This window comes from Gallus gallus, chromosome 1, assembly GCF_016699485.2.
Source record: "Gallus gallus isolate bGalGal1 chromosome 1, bGalGal1.mat.broiler.GRCg7b, whole genome shotgun sequence".
Classification (NCBI taxonomy): Eukaryota; Metazoa; Chordata; class Aves; order Galliformes; family Phasianidae; genus Gallus; species Gallus gallus.
Window position 1 is genome coordinate 53130501 of NC_052532.1, and position 23837 is coordinate 53154337.

Consider the following 23837-nt stretch of genomic DNA (forward strand, 5'->3'; position numbering starts at 1 on the left):
TCTAACACCTCAGATGGATCTGAGCTGGTATTTGGCATCACTGAAATTTTATCAGATTAAGGTTAGCTCAGGTAGAGATTGCAAGGGGCCAATTGAGGGCAGAAAGCCTCACTGGCTGGAGAGTCAGAAGATTTTGTGATAGCTGGGGAGTGTGAGATAGAGACAGAGCACTTTAGTACACGTTCTACTTTGATTGCAAAACAAGCATCTTGAAATAAGGCATCCGCTTAAAAGAGATTACTGGAAAACTTTTGGACATAACAGTTGAGACACATGAAGAAATGAAATTAAACCCCCTGGGAAAATGTGCTTTTCACTCTCCCTTTTATTTTTCCAAAAATGGTTCCATTTCATAGAAATGTTTATGATTTTGTGGAGGGGGATGGAAGGGAGACTGCTTTTCCTTGGCAATTTGCAACAGTTTTTTCTCAGCAACTGTAATTACAATCAGCTGAGTTTGGCCTTGAGTTTACTCAAACATGCAGCCCTGCTTTTTAATGACAGTTTCCAGTACTACACATTTCTTCAAAGGTTAAAATTTGCATTAAGCACAGGCACAGTTTGACGTGCACGTTTCTGAAGGAAAAGGAAAAGAAAAACACAACAAAAATCAAACACTCTGAGGGGACCTCACACAGAGAGAAAGATCTAAGCAATCTAAGTTTTAAGATGATCACAGAACTATTGAGAAATAATGCTCTAACCATGTGAAACACAATGCTTTAACCATTCATATAGATATATATATATATTGTTGTAAAAGTCATGATACAAAATCCAGTGGGAACAATGTTCAAAGTAGTTCTCTATGGCATGCAGAAATGTATGTAACTGTAAGACAGCTTTTCCATCTGTAAGACTGCAGGTAATTAGGAGTCCTGATGACAGTCACCTAGAGTCCAAGAAGACTCCTAGCCAAGCTACTATGGACTGTAGAGGGATATAGGCTCCCTGGTGACCTAAACATTTTAAAGTATGCAAATGGACTTGAGATGCTCTGAATGGATCTTATTTCTCTGGAAAGATTCCCTGCAAGTACCTTGAAACCAAGCAGCCAAGCAAAGTATTTATTTCACTTGCTCATCTCTTCCAAGTGCCTCAGACCCTGACTTTGCCATGTTGCCATGCCCAGTGTTCTGCTCTGCAGTCTGGACGCAATCTCATTAAAATCAGTGGAGCAACAGACAGTAAGAATTGACACCAAAATGTGTGAGGAGCATTTATTTCTAGCTGGATTGCTGACAAGAACATTCCTACCCATCTAAAATGCACTGGGAGTGGTGACTTGAGCTCTACCATCAGGTATCCTACAGACTCCTGTACCATGCAGCACGCATGTCTCTGCCAATGTCTTGTCCAATAAATGTCAAAAAGGAAAAAAAGGAAGGAAGTGACTCACAAAGGTCAATACCAAAGGCAGAAATTTTGCAGATCATTGAGACTCTCACTTGCATGCATCAAAAGTAAGCCCAAGGAAGAAGTTGGGATGCCACCCATCAGCCTCCCAGCCGTTCCAGTTATTTTGTTTGTGCTGTTTTCCTAGTGTAACATGGATGTCACTTCAGCATCACAGTGTCCGTGGTTCAGCAGGTCTGCATTCACACACAGCAAAGGATATGTGCTGCTCTCAGCCTGGGTGTTTTTCTCCCTGTCTCTGTCACATTGTAAGTCCTGTTTGCTCACTTTTGCTAGTCAAAACAGGACTTTGTTTTTTCTTCTCCAGGGTGTGCAGGTCTAGTACAAGTAGTTAAGAGAAGTAAACTGTCCTCCTTCCCCCAACATCAATACCCTTCTTGCCAACAATAATTATTCTACACGGAGTTTTTCTCTTATCTACCGATGCATATGAGGGGGTGGTGGTGGTAGTGATGGGATATGCCAGCTCTTGATGTTTCCTGGGCTTTCTTAAATGCCACATTTTGACATATGAGATTAGCAGAAGGATTCTTCCTATTTGTCTGTGAATCTGCTGGCAGCTGCCAGCATATAGCCTGGGTCTGGCACACACCCTGCAGCTGAAGTTGGTTTTGTTTTTTTTACATACTGGTTGCACTTTTTTTTTCCTCACATAGATTGCTCTTTAACTCTCAAAGGGGTATTTCTTCTCACCCACCAAGACAAGTTCCAATTTCTTATAGATAATTGCTTTTGTTTAGACTAGCCCAGGAAGTGGGACAGGAGCCCTATCACAGTAGCTCTCTCTTTATCTACAATCTAACCTTGAGTTGAAGCTTGGTACATTTGCTGCCTTTAGCCATTCCCCTGAAGTGCCTAGAACGTGTAAGATCAGGCAGCCCATACTATTTGGAAGAAAGGAGGCTTTCTCTTCTCTTCCTTGTTCCCCAGATGTCTGTTCCCTTCCCCTAAAGTATGCCACCTTCCTCCACTGATAAAGGTGACACAAAGATCGTCTTCAAGATGAATGCATCCCTAGCTTTAATGAGAAACTTGAAGGAACTTACATAAAGACCTTACAGTGAGACTTGGCCCAGACTGGGCGCCTTTTGTTAATTTAACTCAATCTTACCACATTTCAGAGGACTTGGAAACTTGATGCTGTTTCTAAATCACTTTGCAAATAGGACACCAATGAGGAGTGAGTTCATCCATGTCTACCAGCTCAGCAGGAGCCAAGATTCTCACTTCTTGTCGAGCAATCCCCAATCACTTTATTCTCTCAGTGTTCATGAAAATAATCAAGCTACTGTATTCAGCCTCGTTCCCTTCCTGTAAGACTGGTCTTACCACATCACTGACAGCACTGCCAGTTCAGCATTGTCCATGGGAACAGGGCTGTATCTCTTCAGAGGGGGAGGGGTATAGCTAGATTTGTGATTGTGAAAATCCATGCATTTGCTTCTAAGATGTGAAGGTTTCTAATATGTGTGTCACTTCTTATTCCCTTATCTGTACTAACTCCGATTTAGAGATTTTTTCTATCACACTTTCTCAGGGTATCAAGTTTCTCTTAGACAGATTTGGTTGTTTTTTCCATTGATCAGTGACAGATTATGTAGGGAGGCTGCTGACAATGTATTAGTCTGATTATTCAGAAATAGACATTTTGAAGCAGGAACTCACTGTGCTAAACTTCTGTTGGGTCTCTGGAACATAACTAGAAATCAGAATACTCCCATTGTGGGAAACTTTCAACCTGGCTGGGCGTAATCCTGAATAACAAACAGTTTATAATGATGATAATAATGGTGATAATGGTGAAGCTCTGGCTGACAGGCTGGGACGATGGCTACCTGGGACATGTAGGTGGGGCATGGCTAGGAGATGATGTTTCCTTTCTTCTGCTCTGTTTGGGTGGATGTTGGGAGACACTCAGTTCATAATAAGTGCCAGTTATGACTGACAACAGTGTCAGTCATGCTTTCTTGGTTTGGTGCTCAGACCTGGTAGTCCTCTTGTCATCTTTCTCCCCTAGCTATTCTTTCCCTTCAGCATCATGGGTAGATGTGTCTTGCTTTACTTTGGCTATGGGACAGAGATACAAGGAAAAGCTTTGGTTTTGTTTGTCTCTGCTCAGGAGTGGGGCACTGATTTCCTACCTGGTCGTGCCTATAAGCCCTTTTCTCTAAGGGCTAACAAGAAGGGCACCAGCTTCTCCCCAGCCACCTCTGGGAATTTAATGCTTGTTCATAGTAGATCTGTAACTAAACCCAAACTGATCCCCTTCTGGCTGCTGAACTCCTCCTCTTGGTCCAAGCTTGTGTATGTTGTTCAGTTTGGCCCTGGGTAAATAGTGCAAGTTCTTACTTGTTTTTCTTCTCTCCGTTCAAGAAAGCAAGGTGGGAAAGGCATAACAACATTTTTTTCATTCGCCTTCTTCACCAGTATCAAAACACTTTACAAGCCTTTACCTGTTGCACAATAAGCCACTAACATCTACTCCCTCTATTTTTTGTTTTTATTTTTGTCCCCCTCTGTCCCTCCCAAGTTTTCTCAGCTCATTAAAATCTTCAACTCGCTGGGTCCCGAGAAGTTCCCTCTCGTGGAGCAAACTTTCTTCCCAAGCCATAAGCAGATGGTGAGTACCTGTGCTTTCTTCTGATTCCAGCATGGGTGGGGGAGAAGCAGTAAATGTGATTTGGGCATGAGAGAGTGACAGGTATGGTGGGAAGAGCCTCAATTTTTGCTTACAGAGAATTACTAGCTCAAAAGCAATATGCAAAACAGTTCATCCCATAGAGTATGGAATCACTTTATACAGATGAACTGTTTCCCCTCCTGTCACACTGGAGTTGTTTACAATACATAAAAAATCTGGGATATGAGCAGAAATAATTGTTTGTTTCACATTAGTTCGCTTGGTCTGTCATGAGGTTGCCATCCATGAAATACTTACCAGCTTGACTGGGTACTCAAAGAAAACTGGAGTTCCAAAAACAGAGGTTGTTTCAGCTTGTAGTGTTTCCTTTGCCCATTGGCTCTGGTCCTCCTGCCAACACTGAAGCACCCGGTGTGCTGCATGGCTGCTGGGCACTATACCAACCTCTTAGGGCACCTTCCAAAGGGACAGGCACAAATGCCCACTGCAAACTTGGCGTTAGTCCCGGAGAACGCCTGAGTGGCTTCATTTGAAGCTGCTGGTATCTTGTTTCCTTTCAGTTACAAGGATGACTAGTCCTTGGTGAATTTTCCTCCCAACATATATGTGTGAATTAGTGACCCTACCTGGCTGATGAGTCCACGTGACCCTCTGCATGAGAACCATGGCCCCATGTGTGAGCCATCCAGGCTTGTGTCCTATGCTTGATTGCAAACGTGAACAGAGTTGGCAGCCTGCAAGATAGGGTGTTATGGACCTGATGGCAGAAACAAGCACCCAGTGGGAGCTTCAGAATTCCAAATTAAGCTTCACTTTTCTTCTTGTAAAAGATCCCACCAGTGCTCACTAGGTACCTGAAAGCCTTGAAAGGCCGGTCTTTCATTTCTCTGCTCCAATACTATGTGCAGTCTAACTGTGCTGTGGGGCCAACAGCTCTTTCATATTTCACACGTACATGGTGAAGGTAAGTACAGTCATACTGTGAAACACTCAAGTATTGCAGTGATGAGAGTTGCATGAGCATTTAAGACAAAGAAATGGATGGTCTTTATATACTGAGCAAGAGTTGGTTGCAGATCTTTAAGACAAAGTAATCGATAAATCCTGTTGCATTTAATTCTCATTATTTATGAAGAGGGATTTGTGATATGCATAATGTTTTTGGGACAGCTGTGGCTTTGGCCATCACTTCAGAAATGGTATTCTTGGAAGACTTGATTAAGCTTCTCATTGCATATGTGTTACCTGGCAATTTATCACTACTTTTTTTGTTTTGTTTTGTCTCAAAATCTGATTCCTTTGCATCTAAACACATTTAGAATCAGTATCATAGTTTGGTTTAGTGAAGCACTGATCTTATTTTCACTTATTTGTCGTCTCTGTAACTTATCACCAGCTTGCAGATGCTATTGCTTACTTCCCAAAGAATACAGGAACCTTTTAAAACTGTAGATAATATCATCTGAGCACACACTGTTGTTGACGTGCAAGTTGGAGTAATCTGATTTAAATCAGTCACTTTCTAAACATTTACGCAAGCAACAATCTGCTTGGGCAAATTATGACCTGCCCTTCCCAGATGGGGGTCTGCTTCTCTCTTTTGCCTGAGGGAGAAATGGAATGAGTCTACGTAATTTCCCAAGATCTTCCTAGTTGTGTTTTCACAGTATCCAGGGCTGAGAGGGGAAGCACTTAAGGCAGGCAAGCTGTAGTCAGCACTCCAGCAAATGTATGTGAAACTTGCACACTGTTCATCAGCTTCTCAAGGTATCAGGAATGATAATATCTCTTCCGTGGTCTTTCCTTTCCTTTCCTGGAGGTGTTTTCAAACTACACGTATTAACATGGGTGCTTTGGTTGCTGACCCTGGAAGAGTTTCTAGTTAGTGTTATGGTATTACTTCATTGAGTGTGGCATACTTTAAGCAATGAAGTTTTAATTTAGTTGAAAATGCTTTCTCTCAAGCTTGCTTCTCATGACAGGAGGGCATTTTTACCCAGCCTTAAGCAATAATCCCAAAGAAAGGATACAAGGCTCTGATATTTCACAGCAGAAAAGATCTGAGCAAGGAATCTCCAATTCCTTTGCGATGGGTGTGTACCTTTCAACAGTCCCCCTGGCTTACTAGAAATAAACGCAATCTGGCAGCTGTTCTTCTAAGGCCCTACTGGTGCTACATGATTTAGTCCTTATGAGAGCCCTGCTCTGCAGTGACCCCCTATGGCCAATTAACAAGTAGGATATGTTAACTTCAAAAACGATTTTTTGCCTCTCCTGGGCTTATGACAAGTCATCAAGAGATCAACCTCTCAGAGAGCGGGTGGGATTACAGGGTGGTGTCTTTGCCAAAGAGCAAGAATTGCCAGAGGTGGAATGTCTGCTTTGAGCCCAATAAACGGTATCAAGAAAGGGAAGGAAATGAATAAATCCACTTGCAAATCCATCTGTGTACATTTAAAGTGGGCAGAAACTAACATAAGTGAAGCAGAGACAGAATGTCTGTGATAGAAATAAAACCACTTTACTGTTTAGAATAAAAGGACACTATAAAAAGTGAACATTATGCAACATTACCTTAAAAGACAATATACATTCACTGAATATAAAATTTATAAATAACATGGAGGAAAACTGTAAACAGTGCTAGAAAATTTAGCAACAAATACATTCCTTCTGGACAAGATTTTTCACGCAGGTTTGGTTCCCTCCCCAAATTTCCATGACTATCAGGAACAGCAGAGTGGCTCTTTGAAGGAAGGGTAGTGTCAGAGAGAATGGGAAACCAGTACAGGCAAAGCAGCAGTGCTTAGCAGAGTGGTAAGCTTGTTGTCAAGACTGGTAACACCAGAAGAAACTTATTCCAATTTAAAAAGGTTCTGCAAAAGATCTGCCCTGCCTTTCTAAGCTAGAACAGACATTTTAAATATATTTTTCAAAGACATCTGAAAGAATGGAGGTTTGTTCCCATGGAGGCTTTTACTTCGAGCCCTTACTGTGAAAAACACCGCAGTGTGTTTGCCATTAATCACCCTGAGATAGTACTCCAACCAGCATGAATGGAATATGGTGATACGTTTAGGTTTCCAAATAGAGCTCTGTAAAAGGCCATGCAATTTCTCAAAACATGAGAAGTTTAGTCCTAAACTTGCAGTTTTGTCCCATGGAGGAGTGAGGGAAGCCTACCACAGAGGGGGACCGCAGTATCTCAGTGATCCCAAGAGGACTTTAGTCAAGGTACTCCTAGCACAGGTCTCTTCCTGTTCTCTATCACTTCCCTTTTTGGAAAGAAAAATCGAGATCAATTATTCCCTACCCTTCCATATATTTTTAATACTTTTTTATAATTTCTAAGGGGGAAACACTCTCAAGCAAAGAAGGGAAAATATAAATAATTATAATTTAAAAAGCAAGAGAATTTCTAACAACGTTGGTGTATAGAGGGGAAAATTGCCCTCATCCTACCTGTGCCCAAAGATTATGCTCACACGAGCTGGGCAGTTGATAGTTTCCATCTGATCTTTGATTGCAGGGTAAAGTGAGGAGCATGGGAGAGGTGATTTGTGTTAGCCACTGCATGCTCCAGTACTCAGTATTTGGGGGAGAACTTCATACCTGCCTCCTCACATCCCGTCTCTCAGGGCCCACATCCTTCATGGTGTGTTCTAACAACTGAGAACAATCATAGAATCACCTAGGTTGGAAAAGACCTCCATGATCATCTAGTCCAACCATCTGTCTACCACCAATACTTCCCCACAAAACCACGTCCCTTAGTACAACATCTAAATGTTTCTTGATTGCTTTGAGCTTTATCTAACAACAGGCAGTAGTGACTTAGCGGGATAGGAGAAAGGAGAGCACAGAGAGAAAGGAGTAAGTCTTAGAGTCTGAATTAGAGCCCATACAAGCCACGTTAACAGCTCCCTTCTACTTCAAGGGAACCTTCAGGCAGGTCCTTAATGCAAGCACAAGCTAAAGCTTAGCTCAAGAAGCACACGTCCCTGATAGCATGCAAAGAAACAAAATTAAGTAGCTTCCCAAAAGAAATGTATTTTTACTGGATTCTTCCCCCTCCTTTTGGCTCCACATTTTTAAAAGTCTTAACAACTGTTTCTTTACACAACAAGGGAAACTATTTGCTACCAAACCCCAACCCTTGCTGGTCTAGCTGTATGCATCTCAGAAATATTTTACCGTCTGCAATATAAAATGTGAATTCAATTCATTTTCTGGTAATGTGGTTGCTGTTTTGTTGTTTACAAAGCACATAGCTACGTTATATCCTACTTGGGGACACAAGCCCTCATAGCATTAGAATGAAAATATTTTCACAATAATTGGAGTGCAATACTGTGATGTCTCAGCTATAGCTACATGAATCAGTGACAGGTAAAATATGCAGAGCTGCAATTACATGAAAAATCAACACCTCACTGCTTCGAGGGGCATTCTCATTCAGCGTCCGAAGCCGTGATAAGTGGCTGCAGCTCAAAGAAACATCAGCTTTGCGAGGTCGCTTTGAGCTTGAGGAGCATCTCCAGAACTGCTGACTCCACACAGTGTGGACAGTGAGGGTGGAAGCATCCCTGCTGGCCAGGTTGGCTCCACTCTGCACTCAACTAAGATTGAGCCCTCGGAGATCTTGTTGGCAGTGCACAGCTCAAACAGAGGTTGCCCCACTGTGTCCAAAAGCCTGATCCCATCTCTGCCAAAAGGGGCAAAGCTCTTGACCTGAACCTATGATGGGTGCTACGAAGCACCCTACTCTCCCTCTCATCTCCAACCTATAATTTAGGAGTAGTCACAGGGAAGAGGACTTTTTGAAAAGTGTTTCAAGCCTGAATCACAGGAAAATCCAATGGATTTTCAGTGTGTTGAGTTCTGTATTGCCACTCAGAGCAGCTGGAAAAAAAAAATACACAGCAAACCTAGGTGCCTCCTATTCCAGCTCTTTGAAAATGCCCTTTAAAGCTCATGCTGAAAATGAAGCTGTAACACTTTTTGCTGTAACAATTCACCTAGTGAGTGGGGCATTTCAAGGCATGTACATCTGCCAAAGCACTGGTAGCATAGAAGAGCCACAAAAATGCATCAGGACCCATCTCAGACATCCATTCCTTTCCATTTAGCAAAGAGGCCCCAAACAACTCTCCAATAGTTGAGAAGGTCACTGACTATAAAACGCTGTATTGTCCTGGGCTGGGATCGCTGCAACACTTTCTCCTGCTGGTGGCAGCTCTGCTTTCTAAGTGGAATGAATTGAAGATATATGGAAACTTAAGATAAATAATCATAATAATACAAAAATGAAGTTAAGCATAATCTTCTCCCTGCCCAAGCCCTCCCCATTCAAAACTCAGTCACCCATTTTGTCAGAACCCCTTCTTCACCATCATTAAAACTTAAAATACTTTTATTTGATAAGAAAAATTATATTATAGTTTTCTTAATAAAAAACAAAATAGAACAAAAAAACTTCTCCAGTCAACAGCAAAGCACAAGACAGTAAGGCTCCTCCTCCCACATCACTGCAGGACACAGTATGAGCACATGCACAGATCTATGCTTTACAGTGCCTAGAGGGGGAAAACAGCACTTGACACAGAAGTAATCCTCTGGGCAGCTGAAATTTTATGATCCCAGCCAGCACTTATTAGGAGACCACTCTTCCTTGCCTAGACCCCCCCCCCCCCCCCAACTTCCTCTTGCTGTATAAACAAACACAGCCAGTGTAGCTGCAGGGAGGAACTGTGGTGCTGGGGTACAGAGGAAACAATGACTGTAGCCACTACTGCAGATACACTGGAGCTTCAATATCTTAAGAACAACTCACTGACTCGGAATGTCAATATTTCTGTCTTTAAAACACAATCAAACCATTCTTTTGTTTCTAACACCAAAAAATTTCCACGTCCTGTCAAAAATAGCTTATGTCATTATGTGTATGTATATACATCTTAGTTCAGCAAAACACTATTTTGGCAATAGATTTTTTTATAGTAAGAGCTCTAGCAAGTCTCCCCTTTCCCTCTCCCATGTGATTGATTTACAGTTGGTATTTTTGCATGTTTGGTTTAAGGTGTTTACAAGCTGTTTGTGCTGATGATGCTGAGCTGCAAAGAGTTCAGGGACCAACGCTGTTCAAAACAGGATGCCACAACATTTTATCTGCTCTGCTGCAGGTGGATTTACCTCCCTGAACACAGGGGATAGGGCTTTTGCTTTTCAACAACAAAAATACAAAATACTCTCTCCTTTGTTCTGGAGAAAGCCAGAACTTTAAATGTGCTGTTGCATTCACACTGTGACTGCATTAGCTAGGATAGTCAGCCAACAATGCTTTTACCAGATGATACGGTCAGACACACCAGGTGAATTTCTCCCACCGCTGGAGTCAATCACATTGCCAATCTCGTCCATAGAGGAGGATTTCTCTTGGATGTCATTTTTATCCAGAGTTTAAGCTGGGTTTCTTTTCAGTTTGCTTCATCTGCCAATCTGATTAATGAAACCTGTTTGCCTTTAAACAGATTTGTCTACGCATTTTCAGCATTTAGTGCATGAGGAGGGGCGAGGGGAAGCCAGCGCACAGAAGAATACAGTGCCTAATTGGCATAGTTTTTAGATTTTTGTTTTCCTAAAAAAATAGAGATTATATTGCTACAGCTAACGATACATGTAAGAGAGCAAGAGCTCCACTTTTTCTTTTTTCCTCCATTTTTCCCTCTGGTGTGCAAAAGTAAGCTCCCAAACGTCATCTGACCAAAACGAGTGGTATCAAAAATGGAAAAGGTAACTACTACAAATTCAGTAAGGTAGCACAGACTTTTTTCTTTCCTTTTTTTCCTCTCTCTCTCTTTTTTTTTTTTTTTTTTTTTTTTTTAAGTGTTCGAAGTGCTAGAATTTGCAAGAAAACAGGCACTAATTTCATTGTCATCATCATGATCGGGTAAGAGTTAGTGTCCAAAGGAAGATCAGCCACAAGTAAGGGAGAGGGAAGATAAGGAAGGTACAGCATGCTCAGGGATCTGTGGCATTGATGATCGTTTTATCTGGAGGCGCCCATCCTCTATACCAGCTGCAGTAACCTTCCACCCTCTGGATGCAGGCATAGTGCTTCGCTTGGTGTCCTGAGTGGCCGAAGTTGGAGAGCATGTCTGTCCAAATGCACTCATTCTTGGAGGTGGCAAAGCAGGGCAAATAGTAGCAGGGCCGAATCTGCAATTGTAAAGAGCAAACCAGTAAGGCAACACAGAACTTTATGTACAGTGCCTTTCTACCAGAAGCAAGGGATTAAAAAATCCTCTCCTCAGAACCTTGCTTACTAACTCAAAATTCAGTCTCGGTTTAGTAAGCATGTAAACATGTGCTTAACTTCACATACACAGTAACTCCAGAGTCAAAGAAGCTTCTCAGGTACAGAAAAGTTGAGCTTTTATCTATGTTTTTGCAGGTCTGGGGCCATGAGCAAAATCTTGCTGCCACTGCCAGGCTGACAGGTTTTAATTATTCAAATTGTTTGCACAAGAAAAAAAAAAAGCTGGCCATATCTTGCCAAGCCTTTGGTGCCTGTTTTCATTCATCTGCAAACGATTCTGTGTGGATTCTAAAAGGCCTCCCTAACCCCAATTAGCTCCAACATGGAATTACAAAGGCACAGACACAGCATTTTTATGTCTCTCTTCTCTAGCCTCAAAACTAAAGCTGAGCTGTTCCATTTCCCCTGCAAAAACTGTTGTCCTTTATTTCCTTCATTGGCTGTTCACTATCATTGGTATTACCAGCTAGAGGAAACAAAATTCCGGGGTTCTAATGTCTTAATACCACCTAATTAGAAACACCACTTACCTTGCATCCACAGCCCAGATGATAACGATGATTCAGTCCTTTACGCTGGGACAGAGTCAGTCGGTCCCATTTCTCATACCAATTGCACAGGCCAGTGTAAACCTTCCCTTCGTACACGCGGCCTTGAAAACAGACACATAGTCACAAGTTAGCACTTCTCAGCTCAAGCACTTTGCTCATTTCCTGAGACCGCTAATGCTCTCAACATGTTTGGCTTCAGTCCCTGCTCAACAACTGCTTTCTTTTTATTAACTGGCTCGGGAATTTCTGAGCAGAAGGACTATAGCACTTCTGTAAGTTAGGAGGGTTGTGCCAGCTGTAAGCACCAGCAACAACATACAGGTGAGTAATACTGACAAGTTCGTCTCAACAATAGAGCAAAACTAAGTGAATTGACACCTTCAAAAGGACTTGGCAGCTGTCACATCCTTGCATCTCTTATCTCAGCTGTCTGTAACCAGAATAGTATGGGTTGGAAAGGACCTCTGGAGATCATCTAGTCCAATCCCTTGCTAAAGCCTGTGGAGATACCTCAACCTCTCTGGGCAGCCTGTTCCAGTGCTCTGTCACCCTCAAAGTAAAGAAGTTTTTCCTCATATTTAGATGGAACTTCTCATGTTGCAGATTGTGCTCATTGCCCCTTGTCTTTTCACTCCAAAACAATGGTGAATACCTTAACATTTGGAAGGCTTTTAACAGAGCTGTGTACACAGCTGCCCATGTCTTTAGCAGCCGTATGTATAGAATGGAAGATTTTGATTACAAAGTACGTTGTCCTTTACCTGTAATCAGATACTGGTATTTGTTGACCTCCAGTTTCACACCACAAAGACTCTCTGAGGCTTCTGTGTAGATGTACTGAACGTGTGGCATTATCTGGAAGCCCCTGTACATCTAGAGAAAGAATAAAAAGGCATTAAGTCATCTTAAGATGACAGTTTTTCACTCAGATTCTTTACCATCTGTGCTTCTGGACTGTGGCAGCAAGCAGAACTTTTAGTGCTTAGGGTGAAGGACTGACAGCATCAGCAGGATTCTGAGGGAAGTCTCCCTAGCAATCTTCTCATAGGACAGAATACCCACCTGTAATGAGCCGCTACAGTTCTATAGGGGGACTTCATGTGACTTAAACAATCTCTTCTGAACAAAGGGATTTTTTCTTTTAAACAATGACCTTGTTTTCCAGTATCAGTGCTGTAAGAGTTTTAAGCTTTTACTGCTTGATCCAAGTCATCAAGCCAGATGCCTCCTCAGATGCCTAGCATACACAGCTCCTGCTGACCTCAGCAGGATTTAATGTCTCTCTAACTAAATGAAAGCAGAAATAGAATTCTACTTAAAATTAGCCTGTTACTGATGGCTGGCATAAAAACAATATCATGTTTACATAATTCCTCTATGCTTCTTCTCCTTTTTCATAATCATTAAGTGGAAGCCAAGATGCAGTTCAATTTAATTGAAATATGAACCCACAGACATACTGGCAGTTGGAGTCAATCAGGAATTAGCACGTGTCCTTATCTGACTTGACCTTACCACTGCCAATTAGAGAAACTCAAGCATACCTGTTTAGCAGCATAAGGAGTCTGTGCATAGCAAAGAAGTAACTGCTACATGCATACATTGAACCTAGTAAATCATATCCTATTTTTGAAACACTGAGGATAATTTTCCTCCAGATTTCATCTTTAGAATTTGGATATTTCAAATTGTTCAGGCTCTTTTTCTTCCCCCACTTCAAGCTATACGAGTTGCCAACATTGAGAAGTTAAAGAAAAAAATACGGAGGGCAGAGAGAATCACAAGTTCAGTCTTTCTTAACCTATCCTTTTCTCTATTAGCTTTGTTGATAGAGAACACATTCATTTTTATTTTAACTATTAACATTATAATGAGGCATAAGAAGAAAAAATCCCAAACAGCCCCAGAGCTATAGATCCCTGCTGCTGCTGATCCCCACCGAAGTGGTAGTATTCTCCTCCAGGCTGTATTCTATTCCTTGCAGTCCCCTATTACCCCAGGGTATATGTTCATTGCCACCTGCCCATCTTTCACTACTCCCTTCTGTTTTATTTGAAGAACAACCCTTTTTGTTCCACTGAATTCAACAGTGCTGTTTCTTCTGGTGCTAGGGGCCTGACTCAAACCTCCCTGAAGGCAGTGAACGGCTCTCAGCAGTTGTAAGGGATATTATGTTAGATCCAGATACTGCATATACAAACAAACAAGCAGCTACTATTTTTCTATATGCATTTTTCTATGTCAAATCACCTTCTGGATATCCAGGGAGTATCCTTACTGACAATACTCCAATCAGCATTTTATGCAGTTATCACAGTTCAGTAACAGCACTGCTGTGAACAGTAAAAGACATTCCAGAGGGTTTCTATTTTCCAGCCTTCCTTCTACGCCCAACAAATATGCAAGGAAAGCATTTTTTAAAAATTAATCATACTGTAAGAACAGAAGCTCACAGATCATGTTTGGAATAAAGCACTGTATTCTTAGGTCAGCAAAGCCTCACACTGGATATGGAAGAACTGAACCTTGCCTCATCTCTACTTTATTCCTGCAATTTTATTGGTATGGGATGATCTACTCAGATTTTCCAATCACCATCGAGATAGCTGAAGATCTAAGTTCTGGCACAGGCACCCTATGTGTCCTTGGATGAGTTATTTAGTCTTTAGTGCATTTTCATTCCTCATCTGCAAAACAGCTCTGCCTTGCTTCACAGGGGTAGTACTGTGAGGAAATGCATGCTGACTGAAGATCGTGTGTTCAGACCCCAAGCTAGTGATTGTCACAGCAAGAAGCTACGATTGCAGCATCTAAGCAGATAAGAGTAGCTCAGATAACAGCTGGGGCTGCCCAGTCTTTCCACCACAGAGAGCTGGAGGCCTGGCCCATGCAGTACAAGTGACCAGTCACTGAGTGCTAAGCTTCAAGGAGCACAGGGCTAATGAAGGATCTGAGCTACAGATCTACACGTGCACAAGCTCCCCTTGCAGAGAGCCTACAACCTAGATTAATCATTCTTCAGAAGAGCTGTTCAGCCCCTTCCTACAGGACCCCTGCAGTCCAACTCCTTGCATCTTCTGCACCATCAAGCTCAAAATGTTTGCTTCTGAGGCCATACCAAACTGGCATCTAGTTTTTGACTCCTGTGCTTAATTTCCTGTTCACATTAGAATCAGGGACAGCGCTGCCAGGGTTGCTGAAGGCATCATGCTCAGCCTCTCACAAAGCCCTTCAGCTCACTCCTCAGCGATGACTGCCATGCTAACAGGCCCGGGGCTTACCAGACAGGGCCTACCTCACCCTCTGACAACTGAAGAAAATGTGCTCTGACCTTGGTGCTCGGGAGGAAACAGAAAATTCCGCAATCTTTTACAGATGTCTCCTTTCAAAACAAATAAAGCATTTTCCTTTTTGGACACGCAAAATATCCTGGAAGTGCTATTAGACCAGTCAGAAGAAAACCAACCACTAAACTAGCCTCTCTCCTAACTGCTACCCTCGGAGTCCTCCTGTCACCACAAATGTGTATTTTCAGAAACAAAATGACAGGGGGAACAAAGTATTAGCAAGTGTCACATGGTGATGCCTGCTAGTGCTGCTCTATTTCCAGCTGTGTCAGCATTCCCCTTCACAGCCCCCATACTGCCCAACACACGTGCAAATACTGTGGTGGCTCCTGCTGCGTGACTAACTTCTGCCTGTGATGTGATGGTTCTCCTCCATTCCTCCCACATGAGGTTGTGCTAGATGCCACAGCTTGGAGTCATCTTGCCAAAATTCAGCTGCCTAAAATTTAGGTGCTTCATAGGAATTAAACACCCTCTCTAATCAAATGCCAAGCAGGTGCCCAAGTGGTGGAGTCACCATCCCTAGATGTATTCAGGAACCATGTTGATGTGGCACTGAGGGACACGGTTAGTGGGTATGGTGGGGGTGGGTTGATGGTTGGACTAGGCAACCTTAGAGGTCTTTTCCAACCTTAATGATTCTACGAAAGGCAACTCCAGAACAATTCAGCCCATCCTAAAATAGTTGTCTACAACTGGTGGGCTAAATTTCACTTCAGTGGTTCCTATCTCTCTCCATTGACAACCATGAGAGCAGGGAAGACTCAACATCTCATTTTAGTCCATCTAAAATTAAACAAAATTAATCCCACCCCACTTCTTCCCTCTTGTGACTATCAAACTTCATCCCCTTCGGCTCATTTTACAGATAAGCAGCAAATCAAAGAAAGCCTCCTTGCTTTTGGCAGCTTGTGCTGAGTGCTGCCATAGTCAACCAGCACTGTGCGTGCACATGGAGAAGAAGTATCCAGTCTCCTTGTTTCCTTTGCTGTTTCCTGAAATAGCTCTTGGACCATGATCAGAATGCACTGCAGCAGCACAGAGCATGCAGGGGTTAGATCAGTCCTGTACAGACTTCTTATTCTTACATTATATGAGAAAGCAATGAGAAATAGGGAGTGCTAGAAAAAGCACAAGGCCTTTTCAGACAACAAGCCTGAACACTAGGAAGCCTGGCACTGTTTTGTGCCTGAGGGCTGACCTTGTGCTCCTGTCTAGGCCCCAATCTGATTTAATTATGAAATTCAGCAACGAGTTCAGCAGTGTTAGCGAGAACAAGAACCAGTCACAGCAAACTCTGGAAACCCGTAAAAGAAATATAGTTGGTTTCCTTTTAAGGCATTCAGTGCTTTTCACAGGCAATTCAGTGCACACAACTAGGCTTAAAAGGCTTGTTTATTTTTCATCTGCAGGTGCAGGTAGGTTTATAGGTGGCCAAAAAAAACACTGACATGTTAGTTTTATCTTCAGAATTGTTCCCATGCAGCTGTACAGAGCCATAGGCTGCCTTCATTTTCTTTTCAGCAGGAGGACAGTCAGTTTTCACTGGGGCAAGCAAGAGAGATTTGCTACATCGTTCTCATGTCCCCATCACATGGAGCTAAATCCTTCTTCAAACTACTTCTTCTAAGCTCAGCAGAAAGACAGCAGGGTTTTAGAGAAGTCACTTGGTTTGTTTATCAAGAACTGTGTCCTTGGGACGTTCCAGTTCTACTGAGCACTTCGACTGCTTCAGGTTCCTTTCTGCCAAAGGTCTGTACAATGCAGCATCTCACCAGCCCATCATTAGTGTAGCAGGGAATAATGTGGCAATAGAGGCAGCTTGACCAACACTCGATTATCCCTTTAAAATCACTCTTGTCCTTGCTGGACATACAGCTTCCCAACAAAATGTTGTGGGACTGCTACTGCAAAAAGACAATTGTTCTCTTGTGGTCTTGGCATGAGGAAGTTACAGATTACTGCACTATCTACTGTAAACACCATGGCCCTGTGCTGCAGGCTTAATTCAAGGAGAACAGCCAGAACAGGCTCCTATGTTTTATATAGTGACACAACAGTGTCTGTTGACAGTAGAGTGGCTGCTGCTCTGCTCAGCATGCTCACTTTGCCTGGGCTTGTGCTCTAACCCTTGTCAGCAGAGAAGCCTTTTTTTACTCATTGCACTGACACTATCGCAAGCTCCTACATAGATGAAGAACACTTACTTAACGCTGTTGCAGAGATTTCTGACACTGCATCTTACTGGCTGACAATAAGGCAGACTGTATTGTTACCAGATGGAGGATGCACCGGTTTCATCCTCTGACAATTTCCAAGGTTCACAGGGACATCAGCGTGCCTCTCACACAGTCAACTCCATTACACAAAGATGGATCACATTCTTTGATCTGACAGTGGAACACCAACCAATGGGACTGAATTCTGAGGGAGCTGTTAGCACTACAGCACCATCTTAAGACAGATTTCCCAGAAAAATGTGTAGCACTTCAAGGCTGTCATTCATTTTCTGAGCCATATTCATTTCCCTTATCTCATTTGCATGGTTGGCTGTCAAGATATCTTCATGAATGTCACCTGATCTTCAGATGACAGGAGACTACTGTCCTGACCTTGTTCCTTAGGTGAAGTTGGGAGGAAAATTAGGGGCTCCTTCTGAGTTTAGAAGAAATGTTGTTTTGTTCACACTCTTGCAAAGCAAGTGCTTTACATCTGAAATCTCTGTGCTCAGGCAGAAGAGCAGTAATAGTAATTAAATAATTAAAATTTTAATAATAATTTTAAAAAGAGGGTAATAACTCACTTTGGGACTACTGTTATTCTAGATCACCACTGCAGCTCCTCCATAGCCATGTGTTAGAAATGAAGCACTGAACTGAGAAAGAGGGAGGGTAAGGGCCCTGGACAGATGAGGATGAAATCAGGAAAAGAACAGCTGATGCAGTCAATGCAACATAATTTTGTGAAGTGAAGTACACCAGTTGATCGGGACAGTAAAAGCTGGAAAATAACAGCAGAAAGTGCTGCAAGCCTGGTAAGGCCAGGGGCAGCAGTCAGAAAAACAGAGTGGCAGCATTGTCTTGCTGCTGTCAACATAACCTGTTGCTTTTATGATACTAATAAATAAAAACAAAGCTAATCAAATATATATTCCCTTTTGAATCTTAACTAGAAATTTTAAAGATAAAGAAAATAGAAAGCCCAGTACCTTGTGTCCTCTTAAGCAAAGTAGAGGCATTCCACTCTAGTGGAAGGGCCGTACCAGAACCAGATTTGGCCACGTGTGCAGTTTTGCGATAGTTTATGGAACAGGCTTTGAGCCTCCTCCTCCCAGTTTTGTTGCTTAGCTATAAACTGCCTTATAAAGACAGTTACTGTTATGAGGCAAGCAACTGCTTTTTCTGAACCTTTACTTTGTCTAATATGTTTCAGATTTCTTCAGTGTCTGCCAAGCTTTTCCTTTCCCTTTTTTTTTTTTCTTCCTCCCCCTAAAGACATAAACCAGTCTTATGACTGGAATAGCACAGCCAAGAAAAACAACATAGAGCTGATTTTTAGCATTACATAACATGGGGGTCAGTTTAAGAAAAAAACTGAAAGCAACAGGTTGAATGCAGTTTCTACACCAAAGAGATCAGGGCTCTGAGGACAGGAAGTAGAGAAACCAAACAACTGGTGAAGGAGACCTACCTCTTTCTACCTACAGAGTCAGTAGCACTTCCAAGCTGATGATACCTGAGAGCTAAAATGTTTGCTTTAGTTTTATATAAGAGATTTTGCTATGAGATTCCTTTGTTCTGTAAGTGGAAAAAAATGTCATCATGGTAACTGGTGGTCACAAAGAATGCAAGGCAAGAAGAGCACATTGCTAAGCCTGGCAGACCCCTGAGCACCATATCTTGAGCTTAATAAAAGACGCTGCACTAAAAAGCTTCCATTTCCACAGTCTTAACACTGTTTATGTTGAACACAAACATGACTCCAGTATCTATCAGCCTCTACTACCAGATATATTAACAATAAAGGAGAAATTGAGGTATTCAGCATTCCATGTCAGAAATGACCTCCCCCTGCTATTTTCCCACGCCTCAGGCAAATTTCTATCAGTTGCTGGTTACCTTCTGTTCTGACTGACAAAAAGAAAGTTGAGGGGCTGTTACTTTAAATACTCAACCTTATGCATTATTACTTGTTAATTAGAATCATTATTTTATCTAAACACCCATGTGAAAAGTCTGCAAACATACCTTCATCTGCTTGACTGTGTATCGCATTGTTCCAAATGGTCCATCTTTCATGAGCTTCTTCCCCACAACTTTAGCACGGATCACTGTCATGAGAAAGGAAAAATGCAACTGATAAGTAACTTTGAATTTAGAAACAGAAACCTTCACAAGACTTAGGCTGGACCCTCCACTTCAAAAAAGCCACTCAGATGAATTGCTTTGTAAAACAAAACTCCAGGCCAACATTCCTTTTAATTTATTCTAAAATTTCACATGCAATGGAGGCATGTAAAATGGGATGCCAAAGAAAGTATTTATTTAGAGGAAATCCAATTAAGTGTGAAGACTAAGAACAAGCATTATTTGTGTTGAAATCCCTCTCCAATTTGAAAAACAGATTATAGCTAGGACCAAGACAAGGTAAAATGTTTGCACCAAGCCAGGATGAAATTAATATTGAATGCCTTGAATCTCAACATACAGAACTGCATGATGGGTGCCCCATACAGCTTCTGTTTCCCAATAACCCAACAACCCAGTACAGCACACCGCAATGCCTCATATCTGGGGACTTCCTACAGCAGCTAGTCTCGAGGTACCACAAGACACCCAACAAACAGCTCTCTCAAATAAACAGTTAAGGATTTTGAGGTCTGTCAAACGAATTTAGCAGGTAGCTTACAGTCAGTGCTTACTGAAGCATTCTGCAGCTTTTGTATTTTTTGGGCATACCACACAAACTACTGTTTTATATATCCTCTTCTTTGAAATCACCTGATCATCACAGGAGGAAAGCAAAGCTTAGTAACAGGGCAGGAATTATTCAGCTAAGACCCACTACCATAGAACAATCACATTCTGTTATAAAACCACCAGAAGTGGCTTAACTTTTATAAGAGCTGCAAAAAAAAGAGATTTGAGAAGACCAGTCCTGAGAAGAAACACTGTTAGAAAACCGGTACCCCAAAAGCCGCTCAAACCAACAAAAACAAGTGAGGAACTCTAAATTCCATGAAGAGAAACGTCAGAACTACAACATACCCATGTTAATCCTGCCTCCGAACTTAAGCATTCATTGTGCTTCTGACTATGAGGGCCATGAAAATTATTCCTGTAGAGTAATCCAAATAGTGCAACATGCTCACAACACTATCTAATAGAAGCTCATTTTGCCTGAGGAGGTACCAGACACTTTTGTATGAAGCTTATATTGGTACAACATGATTGCAAACAACACATCCCTGCTGAAAATACAGACCAATGTTTTCAGAATTCTGAAATCCTGCAACTAAAATGGAGTGCATACATCCCTTCTTCTGAGCCTACAAAGGTCCTGATCATAACTCCCTGTGCAGGACAGAGGTATTCCTTTTACAGAGACTGTACTAATGGATCACAGAAAACAATCCATTAAGAAGTAGGAAAGCATGGAAGAGAGATCAGGAGGTGGAGTTGCTCCTTTGCAAGTGGGAAAACCCAATGAGCTATTATACGCGTTACAGCCATATATAAAAGCAGTAACAAAGTTCATGGACCCACTTGCTAGGCATATAGGATATAAAACAAGCACCCTGTTGGTTCTTAATTCATTTTAGGTTTCAGACAGCTGTAGAAGCACCTGGAGAAACAGTAAGAAGAGGAGCACTGAGTTTTGCTTGCTACCTCAATCAAATTAATGAAGTAAACTGGTTGTCCTCACTGACCTAAAATGGTACTTTCTAAATAATGTGAAAAACAGATTTAAAGAAACAGATCTAGTTATATGCACCAGTCCCTGAAACTTGTTCCATGAGGATGGTGTGAAATGAAGACAAGCCCACTCTGGTCCAATTTACATTCTGTGCCTTAGCCAGACTTCTCAAGTAAACTTTAAATTCAGTAAGACAGTGTTATTGGCTTTGATTCAAAGGTCCAACAAAACTTCTGTTTATTGAGTGTCAAACTTCATTCTTTTTTTTTCCAAAATTCTATTATCCAATGGCAGTAAAAGCATACAAATTTGTACTATTTTGTTGATTCCACTATTCAACGAGCTGCTCAGAGTTCAATCTACCCCCTCCTTCAAAACTTCATAGCTACACTGAAGAATGTGAAAAAGAACACAATTTTGTTAATGCTCTGTGAATGCCTGGGTACTTCATTAGCAATACAGCCCATAGCAAAGGGTATGAAAGGTCTTATCTTCTGTTGCTTATCTGTTGCTTATCTAACACACTGAAATTGAAAATAAAAACAACTAGTGTTTGCCTAACATAGGATTATTAAATTCAGATAACTAACTGACAATGGTAAGAAATATATTAAAATGCAATTTTGCAAAACCCTAAGGTTGCCAAACCAGGACATGGTTAGCATTAAAGATGACAAGCACATTCCAAGTTGCTGACAAAATACCTAAAAATCTGTTTTCTTCATGTACTTAACTGCTAGTTTGGCAGCCCTTTAACTTTCTGGTTAAAGTAGCACAGCCACTTCAGAAAGAAAGCAGCTTTGATTTACGGACTAATCAACAGCTTCACCACAGGACCAAAGGTTCAAAACATGCATCCTCACTAGCACATAACAGCATCCCAGTTCCACCACTGGTACCCTTGCAGTCAGGTGGAAGGATCTGTGACTAGGTTAAGATGGCCCTGTCTCTTCAGATTATTACTCTCCAGTAAGGATAGAAAGGAGCAATCACAGCAGCACGTTCACCTAGTGGAAGCCATGAGGAACCTTAGCGTTCTTGGGCTGTCACTCCCACACAAGTGGGTCAAGCTGTCTGTATCTCAGAGAAGTTGTCTTTATTATCCCAACGGTAGCCTTTCAGATAAGTTCCTTCCTCTACCAAAAAGCCTGGAAGCAATAAGGAACTCACCCTACCTCATTTTTCCTATATTAAAGGAGAAATCAAGCTGTTAGCCAAGGAGCAAGGGATGCTCCAGTTTCCGCCCCTTGAGGTTCAGACGCCTCTGAGTAATAGGAAAACAATGTTGGATGGATGAGACTACTCAGAGGCTGCTCTTACATATGCAGCTTCATCAGCCATGCATGCAAGCAGTCCACAGATCTGCCCAGAACAGGGCTCCAAGCTGCAGAACTGCAGCCACATAAATGCTGCGAATTCAATCCCCGTTACATTGGAGAAATCAACTGTTTGCTTCTGAGGACTCCTATTGTTTCATCAGAAAAAGGCAGAAGGTGCTGTGAGTGCTCCCCTGAACTCCTTTCTCCCTGAAGCTCTGTTAAAGTCCTGCTGTTACTGATGGGAAACTTTATCCCACACAAGTGGTCACCAAAATAGCTGCATATTTTTAAACCACAATTCCTTTGATGTACTGCCTACAAAAATACGCCGAGATGAATGTTTCTCAGTACTTGAGGGTTTCGGGTCAGGTCACTTTGTGGGACTGGAGCAGTTGGCAAGGTCTCACGAGTGATTTGTAATTATTATGAAAAGTTAAATTAAATGGAGATATAAATCTTGGTAAGATAAGCGTGGCTGCCATATAGCGATTCAAAGAGGAGAAACCGTATGGGCTGCTTGTCCAATGTTGGTACAAGTTTTAAAAAATGATGGGTAGCAGAGGACATGGTCACAACCTGAAGATTGGACAATGAGTGAGAGAAGTGGGCACACGTGAGACTAAGAGAAGCGTTTCCTAAGCTGAGAAAACAACATGGTGAAAAGACATGCGATTATGAAGCCATTTCACCCAGGCATAAACCACTACTACACACGTAGCAGGAGCCCTTCCCCCAGCTGAAAAGCAAAGGCATATTTAGTTAATTCAAGCCTGTCCTTTATGGGGGTCAGCCACTAGATGGTGACACTATCACAAATCTCACATGAACGAGAGGGCAGCGGTACGTGTGGGAGCTAACACCATGATTCCCAGTTGTACGTCCAACCACACCATGAGAACCAGATGCTTCCATGCAAGCTGACTGCTTGTCATCCATAAACAGCAGCTTTCAGTGGAGGCATACTGCCTTCAGAGATCAGGATTTGCTCCAAACCCATCTCCCTTGTGACTAATGATTATGGAAGTCTCAGGAGAATAACACATGCTACAATTCTATTATTGTTTCCAGGATTTCTTTTACTGGTGTGCAATAGGGGTATTTTTAAGTGAGAAGTTTGGCTGAGCTGTACACTCATTACATTTAAGCAAATGAAGGATGTGGAGGATTCACATTGTTTACTAATGAAGACATAGGGGAGAAATAATTCTCTCAGCCCATTCTTAGGCATCCAAATAGCAGCAAAATAACATATATGCAGAGCATCAATGTGACCAGGAGGCTAAGAAAGGCTCTGTCTGTCCTGAGGCCACTAGCTACCCCAGCAGCTGG

The 23837-nt window shown here is 42.0% G+C and overlaps 2 protein-coding genes across 2 annotated transcripts in view; one reads left to right on the plus strand and one right to left on the minus strand.

Moving 5' to 3' along the window:
• Positions 1–23837, plus strand: part of SYN3 (synapsin III) — a 204811-nt gene that overhangs the window by 62409 nt on the left and 118565 nt on the right. Inside the window, exon 6 of the mRNA XM_003640389.6 lies at positions 3947–4036. Coding sequence (XP_003640437.1) covers positions 3947–4036 — 90 coding nt within the window. The remainder of the gene's footprint in view (positions 1–3946; positions 4037–23837) is intronic.
• Positions 6554–23837, minus strand: part of TIMP3 (TIMP metallopeptidase inhibitor 3) — a 36969-nt gene continuing 19685 nt past the window's right edge. The window contains exons 2-5 of the mRNA NM_205487.3: positions 19521–19603; positions 12688–12799; positions 11906–12027; positions 6554–11275 (exon numbers count right to left, since the gene is read on the minus strand). Of these exons, the coding sequence (NP_990818.1) occupies positions 11078–11275; positions 11906–12027; positions 12688–12799; positions 19521–19603 (515 nt within the window). The 3' untranslated portion in view covers positions 6554–11077. The remainder of the gene's footprint in view (positions 11276–11905; positions 12028–12687; positions 12800–19520; positions 19604–23837) is intronic.